Source organism: Pseudophryne corroboree, assembly GCF_028390025.1.
Source record: "Pseudophryne corroboree isolate aPseCor3 chromosome 3 unlocalized genomic scaffold, aPseCor3.hap2 SUPER_3_unloc_8, whole genome shotgun sequence".
Classification (NCBI taxonomy): Eukaryota; Metazoa; Chordata; class Amphibia; order Anura; family Myobatrachidae; genus Pseudophryne; species Pseudophryne corroboree.
Genome location: NW_026967574.1, coordinates 706176 through 719557, shown reverse-complemented (window position 1 = coordinate 719557; position 13382 = coordinate 706176). Strand labels below are relative to the sequence as shown.

The 13382-nt window shown below is 43.6% G+C and overlaps 1 protein-coding gene across 1 annotated transcript in view; it reads right to left on the bottom strand.

Moving 5' to 3' along the window:
• Positions 1 to 3382: 3382 nt before the first annotated feature.
• The window catches only part of LOC134984769 (oocyte zinc finger protein XlCOF22-like), a 201958-nt gene continuing 191958 nt past the window's right edge, over positions 3383 to 13382 (bottom strand). Inside the window, exon 5 of the mRNA XM_063950263.1 lies at positions 3383 to 6842. Coding sequence (XP_063806333.1) covers positions 5434 to 6842 — 1409 coding nt within the window. The 3' untranslated portion in view covers positions 3383 to 5433. The remainder of the gene's footprint in view (positions 6843 to 13382) is intronic.

Below are 13382 nucleotides of genomic sequence, written 5' to 3'. Positions count from 1 at the left end.
TTAGTAAGTGCCACAATGGGAGCAACTAGGTCAGAGAAAGAGTGAATAAACCTTCTATAGTAGTTTGCAAACCCTAAAAAGCGCTGAATTGCTTTTAAGTTGGTGGGTTGCGCCCAACTAAGGATGGCTTGGAGCTTCTTTGGTTCCATTCGGAATCCCCGAGGGGAAATAATGTACCCTAAAAAGGATACCTCCGTGACATGAAATTCACACTTCTCCAGCTTGGCATATAAGTGATTTTCACGTAATTTCTTTAGCACCTGACGCACCTGGGTAACATGTTGTTCTACAGAGTCAGAATATATCAAAATGTCGTCTAAATAGACCACGACGAATCTTCCCAGAAACTCACGGAGCACATCATTAATGAGATCCTGAAAAACTGCCGGAGCGTTAGATAGGCCGAATGGCATGACCAGATACTCATAGTGGCCTGACTGAGTACTGAATGTCGTTTTCCACTCATCCCCTGACCTGATTCTAATGAGGTTATATGCTCCTCTCAGGTCAATCTTAGAAAAAATAACAGCCGAACGTAGCTGATCAAAGAGGACAGAGATCAGCGGCAGAGGGTAAGTATTCTTTACTGAGATCTTATTCAACGCTCTAAAGTCAATGCAGGGTCTGAGGGAACCATCTTTCTTCTCTACGAAGAAGAAACCTGCACTTAAAGGGGATTTAGATGGCCTGATAAACCCTTTCTCAAGACTTTCTTTCACATACTCATTCATGGCCACAGTTTCAGGACCAGACAATGCATATAACCTTCCTTTAGGCAACGTGGCACCAGGAATTAACTCTATGGTACAATCATAAGGCCTATGGGGAGGCAAAATATCCGCATTGCCCTTGGAAAACACATCCAAAAAATCCTGGTATTCTCCAGGAATATGTGCGGACCCGGCAGCAGCTACTCGGATAGGAAGCGTAATACATTCTTTATCACAGATGGTACCCCATTGTAGGATCTCCCCAGACTGCCAATCTATGATGGGATTATGAAAGGCCAGCCAAGGGTGACCCAGAACCACAGGAACTGCTGGACAATGGGTAAGAAAAAACTCAATCTTTTCAGAATGCAGAGCTCCCACCGAGAGCAAAACAGGAGGAGTACATAGAGAAATAACCCCATTGGATAAGGGACTCCCATCTAAACCATGCATGGTGATACACCTACCTAAGGTTAGCTGAGGAATACCTAAGGCCTTGGCCCATGTTAAGTCCATAAAGTTTCCTGCAGCTCCACTGTCCACAAAAGCAGAGACCGAGGAACAGAGGCTGTCATAAGAAACTTTAGCTGGAACCAACAGTGAATTATTTGAGGAGATGAGCTGTAGACCAAAGTGAACCCCCTCACTATTCACTTGGTCAGGAAGTTTCCCGACTTGTTTGGACAACTACGGGCAAAATGTCCCTTACCTCCGCAGTATAAACACAGACCAGAATTTTGCCTCCTGGTTCTTTCTTCCGGAGACAATTTGGAGAGACCAATCTGCATAGGTTCCTCCATGTCTACAGGAACGGAAGGAACACAGGGAAAAGAAACTACAGATGCCCCTTTTTCAGCCCTCCGCTCTCTGAGCCGACGATCTATTTTAATAGAGAGCTCCATGAGTTTATCAAGGGTCTCAGGAGCGGGATACTGAAGGAGACTGTCTTTTATAGATTCAGATAAGCCGAGGCGAAACTGACTGCGCAGGGCAGGGTCATTCCAGCCACAGTCGTTCGACCAACGGCGAAACTCCGTACAATAATTCTCTGCAGGATTCCTACCCTGTCTAAGAGCACGCAACTGACTTTCTGCGGACGCCTCTCTATCAGGGTCGTCATACAATAGCCCTAAAGATTTTAAAAAGGCGTCTACAGACGATAAGGCCGGATCGTCTGTCTTTAAACCAAAAGCCCAGGTCTGAGGATCCCCCTGAAGCAGAGAAATTATAATTCCAACCCGCTGAGCCTCCGTACCTGAGGAGACTGGTCTTAACCGAAAATAAAGTTTACAAGACTCTTTAAAATTAAAAAACTGTTTTCTATCCCCAGAAAAACGGTCAGGCAGATGCATTTTTGGTTCAGGGATGACCCTCGGGGAAGTCCGTAACAGATCTTCCTGTGAGCTCACCCGGAGGGACAGATCCTGAACCATCTGAATAAGTTCTTGAATCTGACTAACTAGAAACTGGCCAGGATTTGGCCCAACTACGGTGGGATTCATGAGGCCGACAATATTCTCCTAACTGAATAAGTGAAAAAATTAACTCTTGTTAAAAAATTTTCTTTTGTCTGGCCGGTGATAATGTTATGATTCCTGTACTCCAGACCGGAGAAGATCTTATGACAGGGATCTGAGTACAGGAACAATATACTGGTTGTGGGAGCTGGAGAGCCTAGTAACCCCTGGCGCCCTAACTCCGTTGTCTCGCCCGTGTTATCAGAAATCCCCTGCGAGACTATGGTTGCTTGAGCCCATGGCAGCCGCGTTCGAAGGGCGGATTATGTCTGCCCAACCCCGATGCCCCCGCAGGTCTTAATGGGAGACAAGGGGAAGTCCGAGACAGGGTGATAACAAGGGGCCCTCTGACTAAACAACCAGGCCAGGGGTTACAAGCTAACTAACAAATTCAAAAGGTATGTGCGGACAAGCCGCCAGGGAAAAGGACAACCAAAGATCCACTGATCCGACACTCCTATCCAGCACCGCCGGACACCAGAGTGGATCTTGTGAAAGCGGAATCCTCCGCAAAAGCTCCAGAACACAATAAAATAAAATAATAAACAATAGCGGACAAGCCGCAACACACGGCTGCGCCGCGACTCACGAACGCCACCAGATGTTAAGGTGCTCGGTCAGACTCCAGGAACAGATGGTAACTTCCGAGTACAGGATCACTGAGAACAGGAACAATCGAATAGACCGGGACTGGGAACTCTCTCTGCAGCAGACACAGGCAAACAGGAAGCTATCACTGGCGTCTGTGAGAAGTCCTGGGAGTGCTTATATTTGAGAGCCCTCCAATCCTGATCCAGACAGGGTAATTACATGATGATGCCGTGCAGCTGCATGCTGCACGGCCAAAACACACAAGCACTGATTTAATTAAGACCCAGCAACAGGGAACGCGGTCTGACCGTGGCGTCCCTGTTGCTAGGGTCTGAGCGGCTCCGTGCGCCCGGCGTCTAGGCGTTGCCAGGGAGCCGGCGGCTGAACGCGCCCGGCGTCCCTGGTTGCTAGGCGCCGGGCCGCTCGGCCGAGCGGACCCCGGCGCCTAACAGTACCCCCCCCTTGAGGAGGGGTCAAGGAACCCCTAAATCCGGGTTTCTGAGGAAATTCTTGAAAAAATGCCCTTTTGAGCCTTGGGGCATGAAGGTCCTCATCTAGGACCCACGACCTTTCCTCAGGACCATAACCTCTCCAATGCACCAAAAAATAAAGCCGACCCCGGGACAACTTGGAATCGAGAACCTTCTCAACCAAGAACTCCTGCTGACCCTGTACATTAACTGGTGATCTCCCCTGAGATTTTTTACGAGGAAATCTGCTAGAAAAACATATGGTTTGAGCAAAGAGCAATGGAAGGTACCCCGGCGCCTAACACGTATGGTGTAACTAGATCTGACTCCTGTCATTCTCACCGGTATTAATGTTACTTATACATTTCCCCTTCTGTATATGGAACGTGTGGTGTAACTAGATCTGACTCCTGTCATTCTCACCAGTAATAATGTTACTTATACATTTCCCCTTCTGTATATGTAACGTATGGTGTAACTAGATCTGACTCCTGTCATTCTCACCAGTAATAATGTTACTTATACAGCACTTTCCTCCCAATAGCACTCACAGAACTTTACATTCACATTTACACAGAGCACAAGATACACAATAAGTAGAACAGAATAAAGGACTCAGCATGTGGGATGTATTATTTAGGAAGTGAAGGAACATTAATGTAACAGTCATCAGTCTGTTTGTGGTCTCCAGAGTGGAGGTCTCTTGGACTGTGTGAGGCAGCAGGTTCCATGGTCAGGGCTACAATGCTAACAGATCATCCACAAATGAATTACGGCAGATTCTTGGTGCTGCTGGTAACAGTCCATCTGCAGATGGAAGTAACCAGGGCAGTAAGGAGGCAGAAGCTGCTTCTGGTACCTTTGACCCTGGTCACGTAGGCCTGGGAGAGTCAGTAAGATTATGTAATAGTCACCATCTTACAGGCAGCCGGTGAAGGGAGCAGAGAATGGATGTTATGTGGCAGGAACGGGCTGGTTAGGTAACAGCCTGGCTGCTGCATTCTGTACAAGCTACAAGCGGTGCAATTCTATTGCTGGGAGACCCAGGTAGAGGACATTGCAGTAGTCTATGTGTGATGATACAAGTGCATGTATGACTGTAGGTAGATCTTCTGAGGGACTTAAGTACTGGAGTCTGGCTATGGTCCTCAGATGAGGATCTTTGGCTGATACCGGATGTCTAAGTGTCACTCCACCATCCAGGACACAAAGGTTCCATACAAACTCTGAACCCCTAAGTGTAGGTCTGGTCGGCAAAGCAGCAGTCTTACCATTTGTTGCTGAGCTTCTACATTATTATTATTATCCTTTATTTATATGGCACCACAAGGGTTCCGCAGCACCCAATTACAGAGTACATGTGCACATAATCAAAACAGGAAAACAGTGACTTACAGTTGAAGACAATATAGGACAAGTACAGGGTAACTAAGCATAACTACACCAGTAAATGACATAGAGATAAGTTCCAGGATGGCCAAAAAACTGCAGGATTTGGGCAGTTGAGGATTATTAAAGTAAGAAAAGGATAAGCACATGAGGGAAGAGGGCCCTGCTTGTGAGAGCTTACATTCTAAGGGGAGGGGTAGACAGACAGGGGTGACACAGATGGGGTACATAGAGAGCGTGGAACAGAGGGTTAGGATGAGAGTTGGCTGGGTTTGGTAAAGAAATGGGTCTTAAGAGCCCGTTTGAAGTTTTGTAGAGAGGTGGAGAGTCTGAGGGGGAGAGGTAGGGAATTCCAGAGTAAGGGAGCAGCACGTGAAAAATCTTGGATAGGAGTGGAAGTAATCAGAAGACAGGCGAGTCGGCGTGCATTAGCATATGGACCTGTTTCACTAGGACTGAGTCATGGCCAACTAGCATCACCCACATCTGGAGCTCAGCTAGACATTTAGTATTGGTATTGTTTTCAGTACCCGGAACAAAGACAGGTTATCTGCATAACAGAGGTAAAGGAGGACATGACGTCTTATTATTTCACCCAGTAGCAGCATGTATATTGTAAAAAAAACACAGGACATAAGATAAAACCTGAAGGAACATTGCAGGGAAATGGTGAAGATGAGTATATCCAGAAGATTAAAATGGTTCACCACTTGTGTGATGTCTACTGTGTCCAACAAGAGCTGATTTATTAATCACTCAGCATGCAAATTGCTTCACACCTCTGTGAGTTCTCTCATGTTGAACAAGATGTGATTTCCGTATAAAACCTTTCCCACACTCAGAACATGTAAATGGCTTCTCTCCAGTGTGACTTCTCTCATGTCGAACAAGATGTGATTTTTGTATAAACCCTTTCCCACACTCAGTACATGAAAATGGCTTCTCACCTGTGTGACTTCTCTCATGTCTAACAAGATGTGATTTCCGTATAAAACATTTGCCACACTCAGAACATGAAAATGGCTTCTCACTTGTGTGACTTCTTTCATGTCTAACAAGATAGGACTTGTGTGAAAAACCTTTTCCACACTCAGAAAATGCAAATGGCTTCTCACCTGTGTGACTTCTCTCATGTATAACAAGATATGACTTGTGTGAAAAACCTTTTCCACACTCAGAACATGAAAATGGCTTCTCTCCGGTGTGACTTCTCTCATGTATAACAAGATATGACTTGTGTGAAAAACCTTTTCCACACTCAGAACAAGAAAATGGCTTCTCTCCAGTGTGACTTCTTTCATGTTGAACAAGATTTGATTTTAGTGAAAAACATTTCCCACACTCAGAACATGTAAATGGCTTCTCTCCGGTGTGACTTCTCTCATGTCTAACAAGAGTTGATTTCTGTGCAAAACATTTCCCACACTCAGAACATGAAATTGGCCCCTCTCCGGTGTGATTTCTCTCATGTATAACAAGACAAGACTTGTGTGAAAAACGTTTTCCACATTCAGAACATGAAAATGGCTTCTCTCCGGTGTGACTTCTCTCATGTTGAACAAGATGTGATTTCCGTGTAAAACATTTCCCACACTCAGAACATGAAAATGGCTTCTCACCGGTGTGACTTCTCTCATGTTGAACAAGATGTGATTTACGTGTAAAACATTTCCCACACTCAGAACATGTAAATGGACTCTCACCTATGTGAGTTTTCTGATGTATAACAAAATATGATTTGGATGTAAAACATTTCCCACACTCAGAACATGAAAATGGCTTCTTACCTGTGTGACTTCTCTCATGTATAACAAGAGATGATTTCTGTGCAAAACATTTCCCACACTTAGAACATGGAAATGGCCTCTCACCTGCCTTACCTGTCTGATGGGTAATAGGCTTTGTGTTTTGTGTAAAACATTTGGCATCTATAGAACAGGGAAACACTGTATCTACTGTCAGTGCTGTAACAGATGCACCAATATCAGAGTGATCAGGAGAACATTTCCCAGGATCAGGGGGATCAGCTGATAGAGCTGGATGTATAATTGGGGTAATGGGGTTATCTCCTGGAGAATCCTGTCTACTGTCATTATCTTTTATGTCACAATCCGGGGATAACATTAGATGTCCTTCGGAGATATTCCTGCTTGTGTGTCCATCTGCTGGAAATAAAATACATTATGGAAATGTGAATTTTCATAAAACAATTAATATCTAGTAAAGATTATGATCAAAACTGACAAATTACTATAAAATGAGTAGATAAGACCCAGGGTGTTACATGGTACAATATATAATTCTGTAACAGACACTGTATCCAGTACTGTATTTCTGGCATTGCATTTATGTTTATCTTTAAAATAATACTAGGAAGCTTGGACAGGAGTGTTACTAACACTGAGAGAACATGTTGGATTACTAGAGGTGACATGGGCTGTGCAGTAATATAACATCACCTGTGCATACATTTAGGTAACACTGAGATCATGTGGGATTACTAGAGATGACATGGGCTGTGCAGTAATATAACATCGCCTGTGCATACATTTAGGTAACACTGAGATCATGTGGGATTACTAGAGGTGACATGGGCTGTGCAGTAATATAACATCACCTGTGCATACATTTAGGTAACACTGAGAAATCATGTGGGATTACTAGAGGTGACATGGGCTGTGCAGTAATATAACATCGCCTGTGCATACATTTAGGTAACACTGAGAGATCATGTGGGATTACTAGAGGTGACATGGGCTGTGCAGTAATATAACATCGCCTGTGCATACATTTAGGTAACACTGAGAGATCATGTGGGATTACTAGAGGTGACATGGGCTGTGCAGTAATATAACATCGCCTGTGCATACATTTAGGTAACACTGAGAGATCATGTGGGATTACTAGAGGTGACATGGGCTGTGCAGTAATATAACATCGCCTGTGCATACATTTAGGTAACACTGAGAGATCATGTGGGATTACTAGAGGTGACATGGGCTGTGCAGTAATATAACATCGCCTGTGCATACATTTAGGTAACACTGAGAGATCATGTGGTATTACTAGAGGTGACATGGGTTGTGCAGTAATATAACATTGCCTGTGCATACATTTAGGTAACACTGAGAGATCATGTGGTATTACTAGAGGTGACATGGGTTGTGCAGTAATATAACATCACCTGTGCATACATTTAGGTAACACTGAGATCATGTGGGATTACTAGAGGTGACATGGGCTGTGCAGTAATATAACATCGCCTGTGCATACATTTAGGTAACACTGGGATAATGTGGAATTACTAGAGGTGACATGGGCTGTACAGTAATATAACATCGCCTGTGCATACATTTAGGTAACACTGAGAGAACATGTGGGATTACTAGAGGTGACATGGGCTGTAAAGTAATATAACATCGCCTGTGCATACATTTAGGTAACACTGAGAGATCATGTGGGATTACTAGAGGTGACATGGGCTGTGCAGTAATATAACATCGCCTGTGCATACATTTAGGTAACACTGAGAGAACATGTGGGATTACTAGAGGTGACATGGGCTGTGCAGTAATATAACATCGCCTGTGCATACATTTAGGTAACACTGAGATCATGTGGGATTACTAGAGGTGACATGGGCTGTGCAGTAATATAACATCGCCTGTGCATACATTTAGGTAACACAGAGATCATGTGGGATTACTAGAGGTGACATGGGCTGTGCAGTAATATAACATCGCCTGTGCATACATTTAGGTTACACTGAGAGATCATGTGGGATTACTAGAGGTGACATGGGCTGTGCAGTAATATAACATCTCCTGTGCATACATTTAGGTAACACTGAGATCATGTGAGATTACTAGAGGTGACATGGGCTGTGCAGTAATATAACATCACCTGAGCATACATTTAGGTAACACTGAGAGATCATGTGGGATTACTAGAGGTGACATGGGCTGTGCAGTAATATAACATCGCCTGTGCATACATTTAGTTAACACTGAGAGATCATGTGGGATTACTAGAGGTGACATGGGCTGTGTAGTAATATAACATCGCCTGTGCATACATTTAGGTAACACTGAGATCATGTGGGATTACTAGAGGTGACATGGGCTGTGTAGTAATATAACATCGCCTGTGCATACATTTAGGTAACACTGAGATCATGTGAGGTTACTAGAGGTGACATGGGCTCTGCAGTAATATAACATCGCCTGTGCATACATTTAGGTAACACTGAGATCATGTGGGATTACTAGAGGTGACATGGACTGTGCAGTAATATAACATCGCCTGTGCATACATTTAGGTAACACTGAGAGATCATTTGGGATTACTAGAGGTTACATGGGCTGTGCAGTAATATAACATCGCCTGTGCATACATTTAGGTAACACTGAGATCATGTGAGGTTACTAGAGGTGACATGGGCTGTGCAGTAATATAACATCGCCTGTGCATACATTTAGGTAACAATGAGATATCATGTGGGATTACTAGAGGTGACATGGGCTGTGCAGTAATATAACATCGCCTGTGCATACATTTAGGTTACACTGAGAGAACATGTGGGATTACTAGAGGTGACATGGGCTGTGCAGTAATATAACATTGCCTGTGCATACATTTAGGTAACACTGAGAGATCATGTGGGATTACTAGAGGTGACATGGGCTGTGCAGTAATATAACATCGCCTGTGCATACATTTAGGTAACACTGAGAGATCATGTGGGATTACTAGAGGTGACATGGGCTGTGCAGTAATATAACATCGCCTGTGCATACATTTAGGTAACACTGAGATCTTGTGGGATTACTAGAGGTGACATGGGCTGTGCAGTAATATTACATCACCAGTGCATACATTCAGGTAACACTGAGAGATCATGTGGGATTACTAGAGGTGACATGGGCTGTGCAGTAATATAACATCGCCTGTGCATGCATTTAGGTAACACTGAGATCATGTGGGATTACTAGAGGTGACATGGGCTGTGCAGTAATAGAACACTGCATGTGCATACGTTTAGGTAACACTGAGAGATCATGTGGGATTACTAGAGGTGACATGGGCTGTGCAGTAATATAACATCGCCTGTGCATACATTTAGGTAACACTGAGAGAACATGTGGGTTACTAGAGGTGACATGGGCTGTGCAGTAATATAACATCGCCTGTGCATACATTTAGGTAACACTGAGATCATGTGGGATTACTAGAGGTGACATGGTTTATGCAGTAATATAACATCGCCTGTGCATACATTTAGGTAACACCGAGAGATCATGTGGTATTACTAGAGGTGACATGGGCTGTGTAGTAATATAACATCGCCTGTGCATACATTTAGGTAACACTGAGATCATGTGGGATTACTAGAGGTGACATGGGCTGTGCAGTAATATTACATCACCTGTGCATACATTTAGGTAACACTGAGAGATCATGTGGGATTAATTGAGGTGACATGGGCTGTGCAGTAATATAACATCGCCTGTGCATACATTTAGGTAACACTGAGATCATGTGGGATTACTAGAGGTTACATGGGCTGTGCAGTAATATAACATCGCCTGTGCATACATTTAGGTAACACTGAGATCATGTGGGATTACTAGAGGTGACATGGGCCGTGCAGTAATATAACATCACCTCTGCATACATTTAGGTAACACTGAGAACATGTGGGGGTACTAGAGGTGACACGGGCTCTGCAGTAATATAACATCGCCTGTGCATACATTTAGGTAACACTGAGATCATGTGGGATTACTAGAGGTGACATGGGCTGTGCAGTAATATAACATCGCCTGTGCATACATTTAGGTAACACTGAGATCATGTGGGATAACTAGAGGTGACATGGGCTGTGCAGTAATATAACATCGCCTGTGCATACATTTAGGTAACACTGAGAGAACATGTGGGATTACTAGAGGTGACATGGACTGTGCAGTAATATAACATCGCCTGGGCATACATTTAGATAACACTGAGAGATCATGTGGGATTACTATAGGTGACATGGGCTGTGCAGTAATATAACATCGCCTGTGCATACATTTAGGTAACACTGAGAGAACATGTGGGATTACTAGAGGTGACATGGGCTGTGCAGTAATATAACATCACCTGTGCATACATTTAGGTAACACTGAGACCATGTGGGATTATTAGAGGTGACATGGGCTGTGCAGTAATATAACATCGCCTGTGCATACATTTAGGTAACACTGAGAGATCATGTGGGATTACTAGAGGTGACATGGGCTGTGCAGTAATATAACATTGCCTGTGCATACATTTAGGTAACACTGAGAGATCATGTGGGATTACTAGAGGTGATATGGGCTGTGTAGTAATATAACATCGCCTGTGCATACATTTTGGTAACACTGAGATCATGTGGGATTACTAGAGGTGACATGGACTGTGTAGTAATATAACATTGCCTGGGCATACATTTAGATAACACTGAGAGATCATGTGGGATTACTAGAGGTGACATGGGCTGTGCAGTAATATAACATCGCCTGTGCATACATTTAGGTAACACTGAGAGAACATGTGGGATTACTAGAGGTGACATGGGCTGTGCAGTAATATAACATCACCTGTGCATACATTTAGGTTACATTGAGAGATCATGTGGGATTACTAGAGGTGACATGGGCTGTGCAGTAATATAACATCTCCTGTGCATACATTTAGGTAACACTGAGATCATGTGAGATTACTAGAGGTGACATGGGCTGTGCAGTAATATAACATCACCAGAGCATACATTTAGGTAACACTGAGAGATCATGTGGGATTACTAGAGGTGACATGGGCTGTGCAGTAATATAACATCGCCTGTGCATACATTTAGTTAACACTGAGAGATCATGTGGGATTACTAGAGGTGACATGGGCTGTGTAGTAATATAACATCGCCTGTGCATACATTTAGGTAACACTGAGATCATGTGGGATTACTAGAGGTGACATGGGCTGTGCAGTAATATAACATCGCCTGTGCATACATTTAGGTAACACTGAGATCATGTAGGATTACTAGAGGTGACATGGGCTGTGCAGTAATATAACATCGCCTGTGCATACATTTAGGTAACACTGAGATCATGTGAGGTTACTAGAGGTGACATGGGCTGTGCAGTAATATAACATCGCCTGTGCATACATTTAGGTAACACTGAGAGATCATGTGGGATTACTAGAGGTGACATGGGCTGTGCAGTAATATAACATCGCCTATGCATACATTTAGGTAACACTGAGATCATGTGAGGTTACTAGAGGTGACATGGGCTGTGCAGTAATATAACATCACCTGTGCATACATTTAGGTAACACTGAGAGATCATGTGGGATTACTAGAGATGACATGGGCTGTGCAGTAATATAACATCACCTCTGCATACATTTAGGTAACACTGAGATCATGTGGGATTACTAGAGGTGACATGGGCTGTGCAGTAATATAACATCACCTGTGCATACATTTAGGTAACACTGAGAGATCATGTGGGATTACTAGAGGTGACTTGGGCTGTGCAGTAATATAACACCGCCTGTGCATACATTTAGGTAACACTGAGATCATGTTGGATTACTAGAGGTGACATGGGCTGTGCAGTAATATAACATCTCCTGTGCATACATTTAGGTAACACTGAGAGATCATGTGGGATTACTAGAGATGACATGGGCTGTGCAGTAATATAACATCGCCTGTGCATACATTTAGATAACACTGAGATCATGTGGGATTACTAGAGGTGACATGGACTGTGCAGTAATATAACATCGCCTGTGCATACATTTAGGTAACACTGAGAGATCATGTGGGATTACTAGAGGTGACATGGGCTGTGCAGTAATATAACATCGCCTGTGCATACATTTAGGTAACACTGAGATCATGTGGTATTACTAGAGATGACATGGGCTGTGCAGTAATATAACATCACCTGTGCATACATTTAGGTAACACTGAGAGATCATGTGGGATTACTAGAGGTGACATGGGCAGTACAGTAACATAACATCACCTGTGCATACATTTAGGTAACACTGAGATCATGTGGGATTACTAGAGGTGACATGGGCCGTGCAGTAATATAACATCACCTCTGCATACATTTAGGTAACACTGAGAACATGTGGGGGTACTAGAGGTGACACGGGCTCTGCAGTAATATAACATCGCCTGTGCATACATTTAGGTAACACTGAGATCATGTGGGATTACTAGAGGTGACATGGGCTGTGCAGTAATATAACATCGCCTGTGCATACATTTAGGTAACACTGAGAGATCATGTGGGATTACTAGAGGTGACATGGGCTGTGCAGTAATATAACATCGCCTGTGCATACATTTAGGTAACACTGAGAGATCATGTGGGATTACTAGAGGTGATATGGGCTGTGTAGTAATATAACATCGCCTGTGCATACATTTTGGTAACACTGAGATCATGTGGGATTACTAGAGGTGACATGGACTGTGTAGTAATATAACATCGCCTGGGCATACATTTAGATAACACTGAGACCATGTGGGATTATTAGAGGTGACATGGGCTGTGCAGTAATATAACATCGCCTGTGCATACATTTAGGTAACACTGAGAGATCATGTGGAATTACTAGAGGTGACATGGGCTGTGCAGTAATATAACATTGCC